This window comes from Microtus oregoni, unplaced genomic scaffold, assembly GCF_018167655.1.
Source record: "Microtus oregoni isolate MIOR12 unplaced genomic scaffold, Mior012 000011F_ref0000422, whole genome shotgun sequence".
NCBI lineage: Eukaryota > Metazoa > Chordata > Mammalia > Rodentia > Cricetidae > Microtus > Microtus oregoni.
Window position 1 is genome coordinate 16,523,552 of NW_024543070.1, and position 24,852 is coordinate 16,548,403.

Consider the following 24,852-nt stretch of genomic DNA (forward strand, 5'->3'; position numbering starts at 1 on the left):
GCCACAAATTATTTCTAGTTATAATATAGATGCAATACAGGGATTGTTAAATGCTCGTTCATCCTTAAGAATTTAATGACATGACATGTGAGCGCATTTTCTCTTTTACCCTTTTATTTAAATGAACTATATGGTGCATCCTAACTGAATCTTCAGCGACTTGCAAATCAGCTTTCAGAGTTCTGTTCACAGCTCCCCACATCGTTTAGATTGTGCTTTAAAACACGGTGCAATCTCTCCCTACCAATCATAGCATTTTGAATAATTCTAGTTCAAGTGTAGTACCTTAAGGATTTTTTTCTTTTTTGAGTTTGGAATTCCATAAGTATAAACACTACTCAAAACACTCAAATACTCTTCTTGGCTTCAAGACAAATTTAGACATATGTAGGAAGAACTAACAACAGTTGAAGAATTGTGCTCAATCACCAAATTTACAGTGAATTATATTAAGATCAACTCCTAAGTGTAAACCATTAACTTGAAAGGAAATATTAATGCACAAATAGCTTGAATCAAATCTCCAGGTGTGACATAGGAATGTAGAGTTTAATTATGGAAGTGATTCATGAGATTAAATCTTCTAGATAAGTCTCTTTTTGTTGTTTGCCTTTGCTTCAGATAATATGCATATTACTGGATAAGTATTGAGGCTCTGATAGCAAGGGCTTTTTCTTTCTGATTACCACAGTTGAATATGCTTAAGTGTAGTAAAAAATGAGCCTAAGAAAAGAAAGCTGGAATCCAAGACTTCTAGATGAAAGACGACGATGAAGGAGAAGGAGAACACTTCAACAAAGAGGAAGAGGAGGAGGAAAGAGAAGAAGAAGAAGAAGAAGAAGAAGAAGAAGAAGAAGAAGAAGAAGAAGAATTCCCACCCTCCTTGTGCTAGAGATTTCACCAAGGGTCTTACATGCTAAGCACATGATTGGCCACTGAATCAATCACTTATGCAATCCAAACACCCACTCCCCTCTCCACAAACCATATAAACAAATCTGAATTTGAAACTTTCTGAGAAGCATGGGATAAACATTTCTATATGTGAATTTGTTACATTAAAAAACATTCCACAAAAGGAAAGGAAAAATAGAAAAGAACAAGAGAAGAAAAAAAGGAAAAAAGAAAAAGCATTACACACAACACTACAGTAAAAAGAAAAACAAAAGGAAGCAACATCAACTCAACAACAGTCAGGTTATTCTTAGAAAAATCTAGTGAATTCACACTAGGATAGATAGGGAGCCTAAGAAAATGATCCTGCATTCCCTCTCCCAACAAAGAAAGTCCTGTTATGCATCTGTTTTGATAGGGTGAAGCATCGACACAAAATTGAAGTAGTCAACAGGACCCCAAAATACCACCAACCTTCAAAAAAACAAACAAAACAAAACTGAACTGTTCTGTACTCAGAAGAAAATCTTGCTATAAGTAGTGTGTAGATAAAGGAGGAAACGCTGCAGAGACCATGTTCCTGAGTTAAATTTACACATTAGAAGCAAACCATGGTAGACTATAGAGAGGCTGTGAAATTGAAATAAAATCTATGAGTCGTCGAATTAAATCACAATTAGTTTACATAGACAGCCACAGATCATGACGATAGACAAACGGTACTGAAGTTAACGCACGACAAAGCAAGCGAAGAGAGTCGAGCTAGCTTTACAAAATCAAAAGAAAACATGCAAGCACTAAAAATCGACTTTGATAAAGCTTTCTGAAAAAAAAATGTTAGTCTGATGATGGTAAGGTACACAAACCGGCAGACAAATGTTCTATATATGTATAGAGTACTTATTTTCACCCAAGCCTAATTTTCATAACCAGCTCAACAAAAGTCCCTTCAAGACTTGTGCCAAAACAGCAATATTTGGGAGGCAAAGAAATTTATCTCACCTGAATATCTGTCGGGTCACATTTGCCTAAAATGGTAGCTGAGTCTTCAGCTATCAAGAGAGGCTCGCTTTTCCCACAGCTCTCCTGACTGATGAGGGTGTCTGCATAGTTGGGCTGAGGAAAGATGAGGTGACTCTTCCTCGAGTCTGCAGTGAGTGAAACCTCGTGGGAATAGGTCTGGAGAAAAGCTCGCACCCCGTCCACGCCCATAAAATGCGAAGGAGGCATGCCAGCCAATCCGCTGGCAGCCTGGACCAGACGCGAGGAGTGCCAGCGCCGAAGCCTGAGAGCCAGTAGTACCATGACAAAGATGAGGAAGATGCAGGAGACTGCAGTGATGGCCACCACTAGGTAGAGGGTGAGGCCTGACTCATCAGGATTGGCGGGAGTCTCCAGACTAACCAAATCCTCCAGAACCTCTGGGATGCTGTCAGCCACGGCCACAGTAAGTCTGACAGTAGCGGAGAGGGGAGGCTGGCCGTGATCCTGTACAGTTACCACAAGGCTCTGCTTGAGAGCATCTTTGTCCATCAAGACGCGGGCAGTGCGAACCTCTCCTGTGTGCAGCCCCACGGAGAAGAGCCCTGGCTCGCTGGCTTTGAGCAGGCGATAGGACAGCCAGGCATTCTGTCCCGAGTCTCTGTCCACTGCCACCACCTTGGTCACTAAATAACCCGGCTCTGCTGAGCGGGGCGCCAATTCCACCCCAGTGGAGCCATCAGTAGGGAGAGAGGGATACAGGATCTCTGGAGTATTGTCGTTCTGGTCCAGCACGTACAGGGTCAGCGAAATATTGCTGCTTAATGGTGGGTCCCCACTGTCACTAGCAGTCACTCCCAGTTGTAAGGTTTGGAACTGCTCATAGTCGAAGGATTGCAGGGCATACAGCACACCGGTGTCTGCGTTGATAGAAACATAAGCGGATAGAGGTGATCCCTGGATTGTGTCCTCAGCCAGAGAGTAAGTGACCTGGGCATTTTCTCTGCTGTCCCTATCAACTGCGGTCACTGAGAAGATGGAAGAGCCTCTGGGGTTGTTTTCAGGAATGTAGGCAGAGTAAGAGGGGTGAGTGAAAACTGGAGGGTTGTCGTTGGCATCCGCCACTTTCAGCAGGAGGTGAGTTTCCGTAGACAAGGGTGGACTTCCCTGATCTTTGGCGATTAATGTAATATTGTAGCTCTCCACCTGCTCCCGATCCAGTTCACTACTTGTTATCAATTTATAGTAATTTCCGTAAGTCTTTTCTAACTTAAAAGGAAGACCACTAGGAATGAAGCAAGTGACCTGACCGTTTTCTCCAGAATCTTGATCTTGAACGTTTAAAAGAGCAATTACTGTACCTGAAGGAGAATTTTCCATTACGGAGTTAATGGACGAGGTGACAGTTATCTTTGGAGTGTTATCATTCACATCCACAACTGTGATCAGCAACTTGGCGGTGCTCAAGAGGCCTCCACCATCTTGGCCTTGAACTTCCATCTCGTAGAATCTGTACTTTTCAAAATCCAGAGGCTTTCCGACTAGAACTTCTCCAGTTTGAGGATTCAACTGAAAAATTTCAGAAGCTTTGCTTTTCACGTTCCGGAACGAGTACCTCACTTCCCCGTTGATACCCTCGTCTGGGTCTGTGGCGTTTACCACGAGCACCCGAGTTCCAGAGCTGAGGCTTTCGGGAACACTCACTCTGTACACAGACTGTGTGAACTTTGGGGTGTGGTCGTTTACATCGAGGACCACGACACGAACAGGAACCGTGCCCTTGCGGATGGGATCTCCCCCATCTAAGGCTGTGAGGAGAAGATTGTGAGATGCCTCTTTCTCCCGATCCAGGCCTTCCTCCAGCACGAGCTCTGGGTTCTTGTCCCCATCGGTTCCGCCTCTCACCTGCAAGGAAAAGTAGCTACTAGGACTGAGCTGGTAGCTCTGGAGGGAGTTCATCCCCGCATCTGGATCCCTAGCGTTAGGAAGAGGAAATCGCGACCCAGGACTAGCCTGCTCGCTGACTTTGATCTCCACCTCCTCTTCCCGGAAGCTGGGGGCGTTATCATTAATGTCCGTTATTTCCACCTCCACTCCGTAAATTTTCAGGGTGTCCTCCATGAGAATCTCCAAATTTAGCAAGCAGGAGGGCAACGTATCACACAACTCTTCACGGTCGATTCTACCTGCGGTGACCAAACTGCCACCTCGCGGATTCAGAGCGAAAAGCTCCGTTTCTGCGTCTCTGGAGACGATGCGGACTCCGCGTTCCGCAACCTCCCAGGGCTCCAGCCCCAGGTCTTTGGAGATGTTGCCCACGAAGAAGCCTTTATCTGTCTCTTCTGGCACCGAGTATCGCATCTGCCCTGCCCCAAACGTCAACAAGGTCCCAAGGAAAACGCACAGCGGGACCAGCGCGCTGCGTACCACTCTCTGAGGCTGATTCGCCATGGCCCGGTGTGAGCTCTCTTCCGTGGGGTCTTGCGCAGGTTTATTTATTTACTTTTTTCTGAATCACCTTTTGTGTCTACGAGGTTCCAGGATGTCCGCATCCAAAATATATCCCGAAGCGAACGAAGGTGTTCTTATTTCCAGAATTAAGATGCGTGAGTATCCATCCCTTTCAGCTTTGTGTGGTGGAGGTTCGGGAGGACTCAATAGCTTTGTTCTTCCATTCCTTGATTGGTCAACAGCGGCGCCTAGAGTCCAATCTTATTATCACAACCCTAAGAAAAACCTGGTGTCTGTGGCAGAGGAAATTGTCACACTCACCTTTTCCGTGGATCATACACATATGTGAAGTTGAAAACCGCAAACAATAGTGATGTGATGTAAAATCTGTCAAGCGCACTTATAAAATTGGTAAGTATTAAATGGACTCGTTAAATTAAAAACGTTTCGGAACACTACTGGAACTGGAAATGCGCAGACTAGTTGTGATTCCGACTGGTTTTGCTGACGGAAGAGACACGACATCTGTGGATGTGAAAACAGCACGGCCCACAAAATCCGCAGGTAGGACTCATGGCTATTATGGCTATTATTAATACTTTTATGCAAGTTTTTATTTTAATGTTTGAATTCTGTGGGTATGTGCGTGTCTTTGTGAGTGTGCACATATGTGAATGTGGGTTCATGTGAAGTCCGGGAGAAGGTGGAACTGGAGTTACAGGCAGTAGTGAGCCGACAGTTGTGGGTGCTCGGCCAAAGAGCAGTGGTGCTTTCAACCACTAAGCCAATCTCTCCAGTCCCCACCAGAGTTGTTTGTAAAGTGAATTCTTTTGTTTTTTAACAAGCAAAATAAAGACGAAATGTTTCATTTAAACTTTGAATAGCATTATGTTATCATTTAAAATGTAATAAAATAAAATTGTATTTCATATCTATAACTGCAAGGCATTTTAATGAAAAACTCAAGTGAGATTTTTATATACTTGTGTTAGAGGCAGGAGGAGAGGGAGGAGAGAATTAGTAATCGGAGCCAGGACTAGGGCATACTACACAAACAACCCTCAAAAAAAAGAATTCAATATGCTTGGACAGGGGTGTATTTAAGCACAGCCAACCTTCTGTTGTGTGTGCTGGATAAAACCAGGCATATTCCACACGAGGCACATGAGCTTTGTCACCGAGTCATGCTTCCACATCCCTTCCAAACACAGTGATACCCATGAGTTTGGTCTAGATTTCCCTTAGGCGCTTTAAGCTCCAAAAATAGAGCTGGCCAGTTGGGTCATGCGTTTATTCTCAGCACTCGGGAAGCAGAGGCAGGTAGATCTCTGTGAGTTCCAGCTCAGTTTGGTCTACACAGAGAATTCCACGACAACTAGAACTACATAGACTTCTGTCTCAAAACCAAACAAAACCAAACACAAACAAATTGTATTGGAGTGCATTGGAGTACCGGTGTATAAAAAGTGTAAGATTAAATACCTGGTTAAAGGTCTTCTCGTCTGCTTCAACACTAGGAGTTAAAATGCTAGCCAACAGTGCTGAGGAGCTATCTTTGTTGAGAATATCTTGTGCGGCTGGATAATCACCAATAGATGTGAGAAAATTAAAGTCTGGCTTAGCTTGATCTCCTGGCACGCACAAATTATAGGCATAGGGCAATGTTCCTTCACTGTAGTTGGGTGGAAGTACAGGTGGAGACTTGGAGCCAAGAACTGACCCCAAGCAGCCAGTGGTTGACGGGCTGGGAGACTGTCGCAAGCGCAAAGCAATGGCCAAAATTATCGCGAGGAGGAAAAGCACTGAGATCAAGGCCAAGGCCACCACCAGGTAAAACTGAAGCTCACTCTGAGAGTCGGAAGGGGAGGGATGATCGACGAGGTCCGGCAATGCTTCTTGTAGGCTGTCTGCGAAAACTAGAAGCAATGTAGCAGTGGCAGAGAGTGGTGGCTGTCCACCATCACGCACAGCGACCAGAAGGCGCTGCCGAGCCGCGTCCTTGTCGCCCAAGGCACGCGCTGTGCGGACCTCGCCAGTGCGCAGGCCCAGGCTGAATAGCCCAGGGTCGCTGGCCTGCAGCACGTGATACGACAGCCAGGCATTGTGTCCAGAGTCTGCATCCACTGCCACCACTTTGGTAACCAGATATCCGGGCTCGGCAGCGCGAGGCACCATGTCGAAGAGCGCGGAACCATCGGGCTCCAGCGCAGGGTACAGAACGCGCGGCGCGTTGTCGTTGCGGTCGCCCACCAGTATGCGCATGCTCACGTTGACGCTGAGCGCGGGCGAGCCCTGGTCGCGGGCCTGCAGTGTCAGCTGGAAGGAGCGCAGCTGCTCGTGGTCGAAGGCGCGCTGCGCGAACACCACTCCACTGTCCTGGTTCACGGATACAAATGATGACAACGTCTTTGGGTCTAGGTCGCTGGCAATGATGGAGTAGGAGACGAGGCCATTTGGTCCCAGATCTGGATCCCATGCTTTGACTTGGGTTATGGAGGTACCGGGCTGGTTGTTTTCTGGTACATTTACCAGATAGGCGGGCTCTTGGAAAACAGGTGCGTTGTCGTTGACGTCAGCGACGTGCAGAACGATGGTTGTGCTGGAGGAAAGGGGCGGCTGGCCCCTATCTGTGGCTGTGATAGTGATGTTGTACCCCGGGGTCTGTTCCCGGTCTAGGGTGCTATCTGTTACTAACTTGTAGTAATTATTGGAAGAGGAATGAATCTTAAACGGACTATCTCTGCTTAAACTGCACGAAACTTCTGCGTTTTCCCCGGAATCTCGATCCCGTACTTTGAAGAGGGCCACAACCGTTCCAGAAGGGGAATCCTCCAAAATCTGTTCAGAGAGGGAAGTGATGATTATTTCTGGGCTGTTGTCGTTCTCATCTAGAACTTCTATAATTACTTTGCACTGTGAAGAAAGAGATCCTCGGTCCTTTCCCTCCACATCAATCGTATATCTTTCTACTTCTTCAAAATCCAATGGCTGGCGAGTTACAATATCTCCGGTTATAGGATCCAGAGAGAACACGTGCTGGGCTTTGTTAGCTACTCCGAGGAAGGAGTACGTGAATTCTGCATTGCTGCCCTCGTCCTGATCGGTGGCTCTCAGCCTTAGGACGGCCGTCCCTGGAGGCACATCTTCCCGAAGGCGGACCCTGTACACATCTTGGCTGAACACTGGGGGGTTATCGTTGGCATCCACCACTCGGATTCGGAGCTGAGTGGTGCCACTTCGGGGCGGGTCCCCACCGTCTACAGCTGTCAGCACCAGATGGTGGGTGCTCTCTGTTTCTCGGTCCAGCATCTTTTGCAGTTCTAATTCTGGGTATTTGCTACCATCCGGGTTGTCTTTCACCAACAATGAGAAATACTCGTTAGGACTTAGTTGATACTTGCTCAGTGAATTCACACCAATATCAGGATCTTCTGCAGACTCCAGAATTGTTCTCATCCCTGGGCTGACGGATTCACTTATTTCTAGGTTTATTTCATCTTTTGGGAATTGAGGAGCGTGATCATTAACGTCCTCAACTTCCACGACGACATGAAAAATATTCAAGGGGTTTTCCAGCACGGCTTCCAACTGCAGCTCACACCTTCTTCTCTCCTTGCAAATCTGCTCACGGTCTATGCGGTCCTTCACCAGTAAGTCCCCGCTCTCCGCGTCTACGCTGAAGTGCAGCTTCTCAGCGCTAACCCGCAGCTTCCGAGCTGACACTTCCAGGACACTGAGCCCCAGATCCTTGGCCAGGTTCCCCACCACAGAGCCGCGGTCCAGCTCCTCCGGGATGGAGTAGCGGACCGGCTTGGCCAGCGCCGGACAGAACAAAGGCAGCAGCAGTGTAAACAGTACCTGCGGGAGGCTGGGGCGCCGCCGGTGCGCGCAGCTCCCTCCCATTGTTGGCTCGGGTTCTCTCTGGGTCTTCGGTTCTTCACAGCAGGATAGAGTGCAGTTTTCTGAGGCAGTAGTGCGTTAAACCCAGGACAGCGGGATCCCAGTGTAGGACTGGGAATCGGTGTCTTAGTCTCTGTGAATGAGAGTTCCCTTTGGAATGTATTCGCTTCTGCATAGGAAATTCCAGCCTAGAGACCAAGGGATCCGGGTCTTTGGAGCTTGCGCTGCACTGGCCGACAGCGGCGCCCAGAGGCTTTGAGTGGAATTGCAGTCTGGCATTTCATATTTTGAGGAATCTTTTATTTTATATAAAAGCAAATTGATAGCCAAATATTTTATTTCTCATTTATTTTGTTTTCATCTTGAAAATTTTTAATATTAAATATTATGCTTAATTTGTAAAAAAATCATCATTTTGGGTAGACTGAAGGACTATTTCCTTCAAATAAAAAGGCATGAAAGAAAGTAAAGGGAAAGTACACAGACCCTAACCCATGGACTACATTTCCCAAATCATCCACCCGTAAGAGATGACTATCACTCCTTTTGAGGGTAATTATCTTTTGTCATCAACCCAACCTTTGTCGGTTAAAACGCAAAACCCCGTCACCCATATTTAGAATGCAACCCTGGCTGTATTCAGTCTCCAGGATGTTCAACATTGCTCTAAAGATTTTTAATAGAATATTTTTGTCAAAAGAGTTGTGTTGAAGCTTGCTTTTTTTCAATTAATGGAACTGAAATGTACACAGAATAATAATTATTACTCTTGTGGGACAAAGATGTAGAATAACAATTTCAATGACTAAACAGCGTTATAACTCCAGGTGTGTACTTACCTTCCAGGGATCTACAATTAAACAAGTGTTGACACAAAAATGTTATGGTCTCAGGTGTATTTTGAGACTAGGTAGAGCACTCCTTTTTCTAGTAACTTCAGCAGAGTAATTATAAATCCAAAGACTGAACCAAATATATCAGTATTTTCTTGCACTAAATGTGCTCACCAATATCTCCACTAATCAATCATTTAAAAGGATTTCATGTAATCTTTGCTTAAATTCTGATCCCCTGCAGAAATGCCAGTTCTTCCTTTGCTCTTAGCTCTTAGTTTATTTTAAAGTTTTGACCCAGTACTTTTGGGTTTCCTCTGAGTTTTCTTCTACATTAAAGATGAAATACCCTTATCATACATGCTTAGCATCTGTTCTTAGGAACACACACATTATCCTCCCCAAATCTGTATTTATATTTTAGCTTTACTTAGTGGCATGTTTAATTGTGAAGGAAAAAAGACAAAGAGAACAAAAAAGATCTCCTCAATCTAACCATATAAATTCCTGGAATTGTTGGGTAAGGAAAGTCATTTTAAAAGACTGTATCTCTCATATAATAAGATGTTACATAATTATAGGCAAAAGGAAAGACAGTGGGCTAACGGGTATGATTGTGGTTATAAAGATTCTAAGCACGTAGTTATGAATTGTTGGTCGACTATCAATTAAAAACTTAAAATCTCTAATGAGTATTTCATGTATTGTTTGAAAAGACTGCAAAGACATATTGACTGTCCTTAATGTCCGCAATGAACAGCGGTAAACTCGGCTTGTGTATCTGGTGGGGTGAAGGCATTTGTTTCTGACATTTACCTACTTTTGACAAACTTGACTTCAAAAGCGGTAGGGTTGCAGCATGTGACCCCTGAGGAGGGCACAAAAATCAACAGACACTTCCAGATGAAAACAGTTCCCTTTTAGGAACTGTCAATGTTGCACAACACAATAAACAAGGTTCTGCAAGGCTACTCATGACAACCTTATGCAATCTCAGTGATTTTCATGACAGTTTCCAAAATAGTCTTAGCCACCAGATTCTACTCTTTAACGTTTCAGCAAGAGGCATGTGATGCCGGAAACCGGAACCGGTACCGAGGGAAGTGGTTTTAAAGTAGAGATCTACTATTACTACCACCCGGTTTTGAGCCTAAATGTAAATCTAACCATAGCTGTTTAAAGAAAAGGTAAAATTAGCACTCACTGGCACCAGAGGGGCATCTTCTACAGGGCACTTCGAATCATCTAACAGAGACAAAGGATCTTTTTTCTCGCAACTCTCTTGGCTGATGAGCGTGTCTGCATAGTTGGGCTGCGGAAAGATCAGGTGACTCTTCCTGGAATCAGCAGTGAGGGAAACCTCATGCGAATAGGTTTGCAAGAAAGCGCGCACCCCGTCCACGCCCACATAGTGAGAGGCAGGCAGGCCACTCAATCCATCTCTGGAAGACTGAAGCGCGTGAGACTCGTGCCAGCGCCGAAGTTTGATTGCCAACAACACAATAACAAAGGCGAGAAAAACACAGGACACCACTGCCACTGCCACTACTAGGTAGAGGGTGAGGCTTGAGGTTTCAGAGTCCTGCGGTGGCTCCAGGTTGCTCAAGTCCGCCAGAACATTGGGGATGCTGTCAGCTACTGCAACAGTCAAAGTGACTGTGGCGGAGAGAGGAGGCTGGCCGTGGTCTTGTACGGCTACCACTAGACTCTGCTTGAGGGCATCCCTCTCCAGCAATGCCCGCGCCGTGCGCACCTCTCCTGTGTGCAGCCCCACCGAGAAGAGCCCTGGTTCGCTGGCTTTGAGTAGGCGATAGGACAACCAGGCGTTCTGTCCGGAGTCTCTGTCCACCGCCACCACCTTCGTCACAAGGTAGCCCAGCTCTGCTGAGCGGGGAGCAAGCTCTACCCCAGTGGAGCCGTCAGTGGGCGGAATGGGGTACAAAATTTCTGGTGAGTTGTCATTCTGATCCAGCACCAACAGGGTCAAGGACGCATTGCTGCTGAGGGGAGGCTTCCCGCTGTCACTAGCAGTCACCTGCACCTGCAGTTCACGGAACTGCTCATAGTCAAAGGAGCAGAGAGCATACAGGATGCCGGTGTCTGAGTTGATGGAGATGTAGGAAGAAAGTGGTGTCCCCTCAATGGTGTCCTCAGCCAGAGAGTAAACGATCTGGGCGTTCTCTTTGCTGTCGGGATCCAGGGCTGTCACCGAGAAGATGGAAGCGCCCCTGGGGTTGTTCTCTGGGATATAGGTAAAGTAGGAGCCCTGAGAGAAGGTGGGAGGGTTGTCGTTGATATCCGCCACTTGCAGAGTGAAGTGAACTTTGCTTGACAGAGGTGGGTTTCCCCCATCAGTGGCTGTTACAGTGATGTTGTAAGAGGATACCTGTTCCCTATCAAGGGCTCTCTGTGTCACTAGTCTATAGTAACTATCAATGGATTTTTCTAATTTAAATGGTAGATCCCCTGAGATGGAACAGGTTACCTGTCCATTCTGCCCAGAGTCTAAATCATGCACGTTTAACAGGGCTATGACAGTTCCCGCAGGCGAATTTTCAGCCACTGGACTGAAGAGAGATGTGATGGTCACCTCTGGAGTGTTGTCGTTTACATCCTCTACCGTAACCAACACCTTTGCAGTTGCAAGATAGGCCCCTCCATCTTCAGCTTGGATTTCTATTTTATAGAAACTCATTTCTTCATAGTCTAGATTTTCAGATATTTTTATCTCCCCAGTATTTTTGTCTAGTTGGAATTTCAACAATTGCGTGTCCAGCAGTTTTCGGAATGAGTATGTCACTTTTCCATTGGCGCCTTCGTCTTTGTCGGTGGCAGTTACCTTTAGCAGCTGAGTGCCCACAGGCAAGTTCTCTGGAATGTTCACTCGGTATTCAGGCGAGGTGAAGATTGGAGCATTGTCATTTGTATCAAAGACAGTCACAGTGATGAGCACAGTGCCTGATCTGGGAGGGCTACCCCCGTCAGAGGCCACGAGAACCAGGTGGTGAATCGCCTCTTCCTCACGATCTAGGGTGTGCTCCAGCACTAGCTCCGGGTACTTGACGCCATTAGCGCCACTCTGAATGCCTAGGGAGAAGTGCTTATTGGGGCTGAGCTGGTAGCTCTGCAGAGAGTTCACGCCCACATCCGGATCAATAGCTTCCGGGAGAGGAAAACGCATCCCTGATGCGACATTTTCATTAATTTTTACATCTAGAGTTTCTGCTTGGAATTTTGGCGCATTGTCATTGATATCCGTTACCTCTATCTCTATCCCGAAGAGTTTCACCCTGTCCTCCACAAGGATGTTAAAGCTTACAAGACAGGGCGCGCTCTGGGCACACAGCTCCTCCCGGTCTATCCTGCCTGCCGTGACCAAGCTGCCGCCTCGCGGGTTCAGGGAGAAAAGCTGCGACCTACCTCTGGAGACGATGCGGACCCCGCGCTCCGCCAGCTCGCGGGGCTCCAGCCCCAGGTCCTTGGAGATGTTGCCCACAAAAGAGCCTTTCTCTAGTTCTTCAGGGACAGAGTAGCGGATCTGCCGGGCTGCGGACTCCCAGGGCATCCATAGCAAAAGGAGGATCAGTTTGGTGCTCTCTGAGAGATTCCTTTGAGCCGCCATTGTCTCCTGACCACATACGCCGGGCGCGCTGTGTGTGTTTGACTCGGTTCTTTTCTTCTTTCTATGGCGAAGGAGTCTCCCGCAGATGGAGCACCTTAAATTCCGGGGTGATTTTCGTTGCAGTTCGGGAGAGGGTTTGCAGGAACTGAGAGATTTTAAGCCTTTGGACCCTGAGAATTCCAACAGGGCTCTGGCGGAGTTTTGCTCCTCGTAGATGAACAGCGGCGCTCAGAGTCGGAAGAAGTTACTGCACCCACTACAGTATCTCAGCGAATGTATCCTTCTGTTGAATTGTTTTATTTTATATTAACCCTTTGATTTCTCTGTTCATTTTTTTAAAGAAAGAGTGTGACATTGAAATCAGGGCTTCACACATGCTAGACAAGTTCTCCATCACTGAGTTATATCCAAGTCCTTCTCAACTTGTAGGCTACTGGGGAGTGTAATAAGTTAAATTGATAATATTTGCAACTTATCTCCAACAGGAGCATACCTACTTAAAGCATGAATAATGTTTATTTTCGTGTTGAAAAATTTCACAACTTTGATATTCATTCACACGGAGATAACTATACTCCTTTTGATAAAATTCACTGAAAGATTTTATTTTCTTTAATTTTATTATGTTGTTTAGTTTATAATCCAGCCAGAGGCTGACATGATAGTCTATTATTATTAACAATTTTAAAAATGTACTTTTTATTATATAGAATTGTTATTGAAAATTTAATTAGGCTATTTAGAAATAAATTCATAAAATAATTAGAAAGTAAAAGGAGCAAATTGTATGGTTGCCTACTAAAATGCAACGTAATGGGAAGAAAACATATATAGGCATTTCAGGCACCAGAAGCAAAACCAAAGATACAGTGATGTGAATTTTTTCAGTATAGGGAGTCAAAGAATGTGAGCCCAGTGCTCTACACTTGAGCTAAACCCCATCCCTGACGTTGAGTTTTGAATAAGTTTCTGTGTCAAGTATCTTATTATATCAGAACATTGATAGCAATATTAACAGTGTCTTCTCCTTGGCAGTTTATGTGGTAATGTGAAGAAGGTGGACCACAAATTTGTAGTTTTGCCTGCCCACCCACACCCAGAAGTCACAGGTTTACTTCTTTTTACAGAGGAAACAGGTTGTTTAAAAGTGTCTCAGTCAGCCAGGTGGTGGTGGTGCACGCCTTTAACCCCAGCACTCGGGAGGCAGAGACAAGCGGATCTTTGTGAGTTCGAGACCAGCCTGGTCTACAAGAGCTAGTTCCAGGACAGGCTCCAAAACCACAGAGAAACCCTGTCTCGAAAAACAAAACAAACAAACAAAAAAAAGTGTTTCAGTCAGTGTGGCTGAATTGTTCAGACATTTTGTTATAGTTTTAAGAGGCAGAGTCTTGTTCCTTGAGCACTGGAATTCTAGATAGGTACTGGCCAGACCCAGGTATGAATTTTATCTTTTTTCTTTCAAAGATCTTAAATCAAAGTCAGAGACTGAAAACAAAAGGGCAAGAACATCTCCCAGTTTTCTCGGAGATCATTTCTTTCAATCTAGAAGAAGAGATTGAGAAAAGGCACAAAAGCAGTTCTAAGGAAAAGGGAAGAAATAATATGGAAGAAAGCTAGAAGAAGTAAAGTGGAGGAGAAAAATCCCTGTAGGTCAGTTACATTAACTTTCGGGGACTACAAAACCTTGGGAATGTGAACAAATCTTAGTCACGTCCCAAGAGAAGCTTCTGTCACTGAACAGAAATTGGAAGATCTGTTAGCTGATGTCCCAATCACTTCTCAAGTGCTCATGAGTAGACAAAAAAAAAAAAAAAAACCATGAAAATAAATGAAGACACCAAAAGGCGGCAGAAATGATTTACAATGAATATTTTCTTAGAAAGGAGCACTGATCTGATAGTTCAACATGCTTTAACATTTTAGACATTATATAGACTAGATGCATAAAATCATTTAAGTAGCAAGTTTGGAGAGGTTACTCATTTATTTGGTTAAACACCAAGACTACTGCTTTAAAATTATTTTATGTTTATGAGTGTTTATGTGCATATATATATGCACCACATGAAGGCCTGGAGCCCAAGGAAGTCAGAAGACGGTGTCAGATACCCTCATCCCCTGGAACTACAGTGATGGCGGTTCTGAGCCCCTGTGGGTGCTGGGAACCCAATGCATGTCCTCTGCAAAAACAAGAACTCATCACTCTTGAGCCATTTCTCCAGACTCAAGAGTTTTACTGCTTTTGTTGCCAACCAGAGCCTTACAAGGTATCTCCAATTTCTTAACTTTATTTTTTCCACTGAAGGATAAGATCAACTTATGAACGAAAAGTTGTCATTTCACCATTGAGAAGACATGGTGGCAGTTAGCTACCAGTTTTTCAAATATGAACCTAGATATGAAAGCAAAGTTACTATGCCTGAAACAAGAGAAACTAGGATTATTAAAGAATAAAATGAAACTTACCGGTGTTAGAGTCTCGGGATGTGTTGTCAAATCATCCCCAACGTGAAGCGGAATTAAAGCCCCCGGAGAACTACTGCAAACTATGTCTTCAGCAGAAGGCAGGGGTGCGCTACATTTCAGGAAATTTAACTCTGCCTTTCCAGTATGCCCAACGCACAGATTGTAGGAATAAGGCAGAGTCCCCTCGCTATAGTTGAGAGAAACCCCTGGCCTAGTCTTAGAGCAAAGACCAGATTGAAAGCAGTCCCAGACAGAGGGGCTGGAAGAGTGTCGCAGTCGAAGCGCGATGGCTAGAATCACAGCCAGGAGGAAAAGCACAGAAATCAAGGCCAAGGCCACCACCAAGTAGAACTGCAGCTCAGCTTGAGGGTCAGGGGATAGTGGGCGGTCACTGAGGTCTGGCAGGGCCTCCTGCAGGCTGTCAGCAAATACTAGAAGCAGCGTGGCGGTGGCCGAGAGAGGCGGATGTCCACCATCGCGAACACCAACCAACAGACGCTGCCGCGCCGCGTCTTTGTCTCCCAAGGCACGCGCTGTGCGCACCTCGCCAGTGCGCAGGCCCAGGCTGAAGAGTCCGGGATCGCTGGCCTGCAGCACGTGGTACGACAGCCAGGCATTGTGTCCCGAGTCTGCATCCACCGCCACCACTTTGGTGACCAGGTATCCGGGCTCGGCGGCGCGCGGTACCATGTCGAAAAGCGCAGAGCCATCGGGCTCGAGCGCGGGGTACAGCACGCGTGGCGCGTTGTCGTTGCGGTCGCCCACCAGTATGCGCATGCTCACGTTGGCGCTGAGCGCGGGCGAGCCCTGGTCGTGGGCCTGCAGTGTCAGCTGGAAGGAGCGGAGCTGCTCGTGGTCGAAGGCGCGTTGCGCGAACACCACTCCGCTCTGTGCATTCACGGTCACGTAAGACCACAGCAATTTAGGTTCCAGGTCACTGGCTATGATGGAGTAGGAGATGTGACCATTGGATCCCAAATCCGGGTCAGAGGCGCTGACTTGAGCGATGGAGGCTCCGGGTGGGTTGTTCTCCGCCACGTGGACTATGTAAGATGACTTCTGGAAAGCCGGGGCGTTATCGTTTACGTCAGTGATGTGCAGAGTGATGGTTGTACTGGAAGAAAGGGGTGGCTTGCCCTTGTCCGTGGCGGTGATGGTGACATTATACTGTGGGTCCTGCTCTCGGTCTATGGCTCCATCTGTTACTAACTTGTAGTAGTTGCTAGAAGAAGCCTGAAGCTTGAAAGGCAGGTCTTTGCCTATGTCACAAGTCACTTCTCCATTTCCCCCGGTATCCCGATCTCGCGTTTTGAAGAGGGCAACCACCACTCCGGGGGGAGAATTCTCCAAGATACGTTCAGAAAGAGAGGTGATGACTATTTCTGGACTGTTGTCGTTTTCATCTAGGACTTCTATGATGATTTTACACTGTGTGGAGAGACCGCCTCCATCTTTCGCTTCCACCTCCATGGTGTATCTTTCTACATCTTCGAAATCCAATGGCTGGTTATTCTTAATCACGCCTGTTTTCTCATCTAGAGAGAACACGTGCCTTGTGCTCTGGGCCGTGCTTCGAAAGTAGTAACTTACCTCAGCATTGACGCCCTCATCCTTATCAGTGGCTGTCACTTGCAACACGGAGGATCCTGGCGGCAAATTTTCACTAACACTGGTCCTGTATTCCTCCTTGCTGAACGCTGGAGGGTTGTCGTTGTTGTCCTTTACAGATATTTCTATCTGAGTGGTAGCACTCCGAGGCGGGTCCCCTCCATCCAAGGCAGTCAGTATCAAGCGATGAGACCTTTGTTCTTCCCTGTCTAGGAGTTTCTCAAGAGACAGCTCCGGGCTTTTGCCGCCATCAGGATTAACTCTAACCATTAATGAGAAATAAGAGTTGGGGCTTATCTGGTAATCTTTAATTGAATTCGAACTTATGTCGGGGTCAATGGCAGGCTCAAGGGGTATTCGTGTACCAACTGACACAGTTTCTAGAATTTCTAAACGCGTTTCTTTCTTCTCGAATTGAGGAGCGTGATCATTAACGTCCTCAACCTCCACGACGACATGAAAAATATTCAAGGGGTTTTCCAGCACGGCTTCCAACTGCAGCTCACACCTTCTTCTCTCCTTGCAAATCTGCTCACGGTCTATGCGGTCCTTCACCAGTAAGTCCCCGCTCTCCGCGTCTACGCTGAAGTGCAGCTTCTCAGCGCTAATCCGCAGCTTCCGAGCCGACACTTCCAGGACACTGAGCCCCAGATCCTTGGCCAGGTTCCCCACCACAGAGCCGCGGTCCAGCTCCTCCGGGATGGAGTAGCGGACCGGCTTGGCCAGCGCCGGACAGAACAAAGGCAGCAGCAGTGTAAACAGTACCTGCGGGCAGCTGGGGCGCCGCCGGTGCGCGCAGCTCCCTCCCATTGTTGGCTCGGGTTCTCTCTGGGTCTTCGGTTCTTCACAGCAGGATAGAGTGCAGTTTTCTGAGGCAGTAGTGCGTTAAACCCAGGACAGCGGGATCCCAGTTTAGGACTGGGAATCGGTGTCTTAGTCTCCGTGAATGAGAGTTCCCTTTGGAATGTATTCGCTTCTGCGTAGGAAATTCCAGCCTAGAGACCAAGGGATCCGGGTCTTTGGAGCTTGCGCTGCACTGGCCGACAGCGGCGCCCAGAGGCTTTGAGTGGAATTGCAGTTTATCTTGTTTAGAAATCCCTTTCCAAAATGTATATATTGTTCTGAATATGCAGCTATGCAATAGCCGCAAAATTTAATCTTACTATGGGATTACAGTGAGTACTTATGTATTTAAGGTTTTAAAGGCAATTATGTACAATTGGAAATTTGTACCACACTGTAGAATATTAAGTATTGTGTTATGAATCTTCAGGTATAGCTCAGACCAACCAACCACCTTCAACAGTGATGAACATAAAGCCAATCTTTGTTTAGTGTGCATTGATCTTTCTGGCTATTGAGGAGAAAATTCAAAATATATGGTGTAATTTAACACTCTCTTTTTTAAAGAAACAAAAATACCAGTAATTTCACTTCCAGCCTATTTATGTTCTACATTCTGTTATCTACACACATAGCTTAAGAGCACCAGCACTGCTTGCTTCCCACAGCCTTTCCAGTCATCAGCCCAGTTACCTATGTTGTGGTTTTATAGATAAGGGGCAGTTGGGTGTGAAGTCATGTGTCTGCAAGCACAAGATAAAGAATTGAAGATGAGCCTGGGAGATACAACAGGGCCCTGAGTCAAAAAGCCAACTGAACTAAACCAAGACAAACGAAAATGTCCTCACCTGTGCTCTTGTAAACCACTCTGATAAAAACCACACAAAAGACACGGACAAAGTAGTGGGGCCAGTTGGGAAGAGGAAGGGAAAGCGTGGGAGTACGGTGGAGGTGAGGGGTGGTAATGGGAACTGAATGTGATTGAAACACATTGCACACATGTATGAAAATGTCATGATTAACATATGCTAATAAGCATTGAGAAGAGATGTTTTGTGTAGACTCTTATCTACTTACCACATCATAGATACATACATCACAAGTATCTGTGTTATGTTTTCCCCAAATTAATGTGCATTTTACATGCATTAATTTAAATACAGATGTGACTCCTCAGAAGAGAAATTTGAAAAATTTCTATACTACATAATTAGAAAATTAGATTTCCAGAGAATTCTTATTTTCTTCTATTAGCATACAGAAGAAAGAATGGTTTCTTCTACTTCATTTTTAAGGTGATGCAGATTGAACCCAGAGCTGTGCACAAGATCTAGTTCCAGGACAGGCTCCAAAGCTACAGAGAAACCCTGTCTTGAAAAAACACATTTTTTAGACAGTGTTGTTCTACATAGACCTGGTTGTCCTGGAACTCACTCTGTAGACCAGGTGGTCCTCAAACTCACAGAGATCTGCCTGCCTCTGCCTCCCAAGTGCTGGGATTAAAGACAGGCACCAGGCTGTAGAATAGACATTTGGAGGTTTCATCTCTTTCCCTTTCTTTTTCAGGCACAGGGAAACTGGGTGTTTCACACAGGACAGCCAAGTACTCTGCCACTGAGCAATACTCCCATCTCCAAAGTTATGTTCAAGTGTTCTCCTGCATGCCATCCTTGAATGTTGACCTTATGTTGAAAAAAACCAAGTAATAAATTATTTTTCCTAATATTTAAAATCCAAGAAAATCTTTTTAGATTCTTCTGCAAAGGTTCGGATACCAGTTTCTAACTTACATTCTAACTACTTCTTGAGGTTGGCAAATTGAGCTGGAGACAAAATTTTAATTTCCTATATTTGACAAATTTTTAATTCCTCATATTAGCAACTTCTCTTGCGCAAGCATACACTTGAAAGAAGAGTGTGAAGCTATTTTTCATAACTTGACACTATAGCACTAGGAAACCCACGCCTTTAATGTCATTACTGTAAAGGATTCTACAATTTTCAGCATTAAAAGAAGAAAAGACAAAAAGACTTTGCTGGGGTTTGGGAATCATAGCTGAAACTTGAATCACCCTCAGAAAAGATTTCTTTTTTGTTTTGCTCTTCGAGACAGGGTTTCTCTGTGTGCTTTGGAGCCTGTCCTGGAACTCACTCTGTAGCCCAGGCTGGCCTCAAACTCACAGAGATCTGCCTGCCTCTGCCTCCTGAGCACTGGGATTAAAGGTGTGTGCCACCACCACCTGGCCTCAGAAAAGATCTTTAGCATAAATAATTTCTTCAAACTTACGGTCTGAAAAACAATAGTTCATTGAGGTATTTTCCTGTCACAAAATAGAAATTTGGGGGCAGAGACTGTGGGGTTTCAGCTGTTTCTCCAAGAAAGGATCACCTATTATTTCACCCTTACGGAAGTGTCACACTGGAAACTATTTTAGGAGCGAGAACTACACTGAGGGGCATGAGGAACAATGACCACTTAATGTCAGGAAGAGAACTCCAGCTGGAGAGATAGTAGAGAGTCACCATGACCAACCAAGCCGTTCTAGCCATGCAGGAAAATAGGAACCGCCCCTACTGACAAGAATTTTATAATAAAAAAGTCAAAATCATATCAGTGATGTCCGACCAATCAACTGAAAGACTAGGCTCAGTGAAAAATTGAGTGGTTATAAATACGTAAACATCGACTTATGCAACATGAAAACAGAGAGCTAATTATCATAAATTAATAAAGGGAAAAAACCCAAACTCACAGGAACCAAAGGAGTGTCATCAATGGGAAACTTGGACTCAACTGAGCTGCACACAGGTTCGCTTTTCCCACAGCTCTCCTGGCTGATGAGCGTGTCTGCGTAGTTGGGCTGCGGGAAGATTAGGTGGCTCTTCCCAGAGTCAGGTGTGAGGGAGAACTCTTGAGAATAGGTCTGTAGGAAAGCTTGAACCCCATGCACGCCCACAACATGTGATGGTGGTACCCCAGTCAATCCACCTGATGTGGCCTGTAGCAGATGCGAAGCGTGCCAGCGCCTTAGCCTAAGGGCCAGCAGTGCAAGTACAAAGACTAGGAAGACACAGGAGACCACAGCAACTGCCACTACCAGGTAGAGTGTGATATCAGAATCAGGGTCTGCAGGAGTGTCGACACTACCCAAGTCAGCCAGGATGTCGGGGATGCTGTCTGCCACAGCCACTGTGAGAGTGACAGTGGCAGAAAGAGGGGGTTGGCCATGATCCTGGACAGCCACCACGAGGCTTTGCTTGAGTGCGTCTCTGTCTTGCAGCGCCCGAGCCGTGCGCACTTCGCCTGAGCGGAGCCCTACTGTGAAGAGTCCGGGCTCACTAGCCTTGAGCAGACGGTAAGACAACCAGGCGTTCTGTCCCGAGTCTTTGTCCACCGCCACCACCTTGGTCACTAGATAGCCGGCCTCTGCTGAGCGGGGAGCCAGCTCCACACCGGTGGAGCCATCGGTTGGGAGGGAGGGGTACAGAATCCTGGGAGCATTGTCATTCTGATCCAGTAGAAACACAGTCAGGGACGCGTTGCTGCTTAGTGGGGGATGTCCGCTGTCGCTTGCCCTCACCTGCATCTGCAGATTTCGAAACTGCTCATAGTCAAAGGATTGCAGAGCATAGAGCACACCGGTGTCGGAGTTGATGGAGACGTAGGAGGAGAGTGGAGCTCCCTGGATGGTGTTCTCCACCAAAGAGTATGTGACCTTAGCGTTCTCACTGTCATCGGGGTCGTGGGCAGTAACCGAGAAGATGGAGGTGCCTCTGGGGTTGTTTTCAGGGACATAGACTGAGTATGAAGTTTGAGAGAAGGCAGGTGGGTTGTCATTGATGTCAGCTACGTACAGGGTGATGTGACTTTCTGTGGACATGGATGGGGTTCCCCTGTCTGTTGCCGTCACTGTGATGTTATACTCAGAAGCTTTTTCTCGATCCAGAGTCTGGGTTGTCAACAACCTGTAGTAATCATCTACTGAATTTTCTAATTTAAAAGACGGGTTCTCCTGGATGGAACAGACAACTTGACCGTTCTTTCCCGAGTCTTGGTCTTGAGCATTGAAAAGAACGATTACAGTCCCTGGAGGCGCATCTTCCCTCACGGGGCTAAACAGAGATGTAATGGTCACTTCCGGCCGATTGTCGTTTACATCTTCTACCATAATTACCAGTTTGGTCCGCCCTTTCAGTCCCCCACCATCTTCAGCCTGTATTTCCATTTCATATAATGAACATTCTTCATAATCCAGAGCTTTCGCTACTGATATTTCCCCGGTATTTTCATGAAGATGGAATAACAGGGACTGTTTGTCATTAATCTTCCGGAATTTATATGTCATTTTCCCATTGGCACCCTCATCCGGGTCGCTAGCTCTCACTGTAAGCAGCAAGGTGCCCGGGGTCACGTTCTCAAGGACTTTCACGCGGTAAAGCGGTTGGTCGAAAACAGGGGCATTGTCGTTTGTATCCAACACTGTGATCTGGATGAGCGCTGTGCTGGAGCGGCGCGGGTCGCCGCCATCGGAGGCGGTGAGGACCAGGTGGTGAATGGGCTCTTCCTCTCGGTCCAGGGTGCGCTCCAGCACCAGCTCTGGGTTTATAGTTCCGTCGTCTCCAGTTTGCAGGTGTAGAGAGAAGTGTTGGTTGGGGCTGAGCTGGTAACTCTGGAGGGAGTTTATGCCCACATCTTGATCAACCGCTTCTGGGAGTGGGTACCGTGCTCCGGGGGCAGCGATTTCGCTGATTTTTACTATCAAATTTTCAGCCTCAAATTTCGGCGGATTGTCGTTGATATCAAGCACCTCTACTTCCACCCCATAAAGTTTCACTCTGTCTTCAACTAGGACTTTAAAGCTTAGGAGACAGGGTGTGCTCTGGGCACACAGCTCCTCCCGGTCTATCCTGCCTGCAGTGACCAAGCTGCCGCTCCGCGGGCTCAGAGAGAAAAGCTGAGTCTTACCTTTGGAGATGATGCGAACTCCGTGTTCCGCCAGCTCACGGGGATCCAGTCCCAGGTCCTTAGAGATATTTCCCACCATATAACCCTTTTCTGTCTCTTCTGGTACCAAATAGCGGATCTGCCTGGCCCTGGCCTCCCACAGCATCCCTAGCAGCGTGCAAAGGAGGATCAGTCTTCTGCAGGGCAGGCGTCTGGTGCCGGCAGCCATTGTTGCTTTTGCTCCGGAATTTTCTCAGAATGCTTTTTGTGCTCACTTACTCCCTAGTCTCTTCTTTTCTTCCTACAATTGTCCGATGATACTTATTCCTCAGGAGAAAGCCAGAGCACTCCAAGTTAAAAGGTTGAGCTTTGCCGGGGAACCAGTTTGTAGGATACACAGGGCTTTGTGTAGTTGCTGACGCGAAAATCCGGATGGAATGCGGAGTTTTTCTTTTAGTTGGTGAACAGCGGCGCTCAGAGTCCTAAATGGTTACTACACCCTCCTTCCCTCTGTTCCTTTCTCAAGCCTCCTCTCCTTCTGTCCCCTCTCCCTTCCCCTCTTCCCAATCTTTTTTCTTTCTTTGTTTCTTTCTTCATCCACCCATTCCTCCATCCTTAACTTCCTTTTGTTTCTTCGAGAAAGTGTCTTACAGAAATGGAGTCACTTAGGCTGGTCTTGAAGGCTTGTAATCAAGCAATACTCCTGCCTCAGCCTCTGGAGTGGTTCTACTCGTGTGAATCCCTTCCCCCGTGACATATTTGATTATAGATGATTGATGAAAATAGTATTGGATTCTTATTGTGATTTTAGATTTTCTAGGCATTTTCTTGTATTTATATTGCAAAAACAATGACAATTTGTGAATATCTGAGTTGTAAATGAAGTGGAATAATATTTCCGCATTAACTCTCTGAAGAGTTTTAGCTTAATGTTAACCTAATTCACTTTAAATTTTGGATGTACACACTCTCTAAATTGTTATAATTTTATTTCTGTGGTGCTTTGTTTTGCATGTCTTTACAACTCTTAGACATAATTTTGATATGAATGTTATGTAATATCCATCATTTCCTTTATACTTGTATGATATACATGTTTATTCCATAATTATATTGGTTCCATTATTTTTCCTGGCAGGACCTCATTATGTAGCCCTGGCTGTCCTGGAACTACTATATAGACCAGACTGGTCACAAATTCACAGAGATCCCCCTGTCTCTGCCTCCAGTGTACTGGGATTAAAAGCACACACCACCAAGTATGGGTCATGATTACACTAAATGAATATATAGATGGAGTACCTACTTTGAAGATATAATAAATTTATCAATCTTAATGATAAAATTCATAGTTTCTTTAAAACTTTTGTGCTATACAAAAATTTTACTTGGATGATATTTATATATTTCTTACCTTACCTATTTATATAAAAATCTTAACAAGATAGAGGTGTGTGTGTGTTTAAAGACTAGGTTTCACTGTGTAGTCCTTGGCTGTCCTGAAACTCACTCTGTAGACCAGGCTGGCCTCAAACTCATGGAGATCCTACTTGCCTCTGCCTCCTAAGAATTGGGACAAAATATGTGCTGTCACAAGGTTTAAGGTTTTAAACTTCACATTCATGTGACCATTTAAACCTTTCCACTAGTTCACAAAAGATTTAGCTTTTGATGTGAATGTATGATGCATGTACAGGTATTGGGAAAATAAAAATTAACATTTGAAAAAAGGAAATGTTCAATCCTTCATCATGACAGTGTGTGTGTGTGTGTGTGTGTGTGTGTGTGTGTGTGTGTTGCTGGGGATGGAACCGAGAACTTCAGCATTCTAGGCAAGTGTTCTACCCCTGAGCTACATCCCCAACCTTCACACAGTTCAAGGGTTGAGATATGGCCCATTAGAAAATAACTCGCCTAGATGTATGAGGTCATGAGCTCAATCCCCAGGACAAGAAGAAGAGAAAGGAAGCAAGAAATTCTTAAATTTTAAAGTGGGCATTCACTCTTTCTTTTTCAAGACAGAGTTTCTCTGTAGCTTTGGAACCTGTCCTGGAGCTAGCTCTTGTAGATCAGGCTTGCTCAAACTCACAGAGATCCGTCTTCCTCTGCCTCCCAAGTGCCGGAATTAAAGGTGTGTGCCACCAATGCCTGGCAATCATACACTTCTTATTCTAAAGTTCATTTAAAGTTAAGTAATAATTTAGTGAAAAGAACACAAAATACAGAATGAATGTCTACGACTAAGAAGTAAGTGGTAAGTGGTGTTATGAAAAGAAGCAATATGTTCTTAAAGATGTCATATACTATAT

The 24,852-nt window shown here is 45.7% G+C and overlaps 1 protein-coding gene across 20 annotated transcripts in view; it reads right to left on the reverse strand.

Moving 5' to 3' along the window:
- LOC121453419 (protocadherin gamma-C4) overlaps positions 1-24,852 on the reverse strand; it is a 725,389-nt gene that overhangs the window by 79,098 nt on the left and 621,439 nt on the right. Inside the window, exon 1 of one of the 20 annotated variants that reach the window (XM_041660193.1) lies at positions 20,352-22,826. The exons of 14 other annotated variants lie outside the window; for them this stretch is intronic. In XM_041660193.1, the coding sequence (XP_041516127.1) occupies positions 20,352-22,772 (2,421 nt within the window). In that variant the 5' untranslated portion in view covers positions 22,773-22,826. Of the gene's footprint in view, positions 1-1,896; positions 4,327-5,808; positions 8,236-10,263; positions 12,755-15,147; positions 17,712-20,351; positions 22,827-24,852 lie in introns of those variants that run through there. 5 more of the 20 variants (XM_041660196.1, XM_041660195.1, XM_041660190.1 and 2 more) reach the window with 5 other exon arrangements.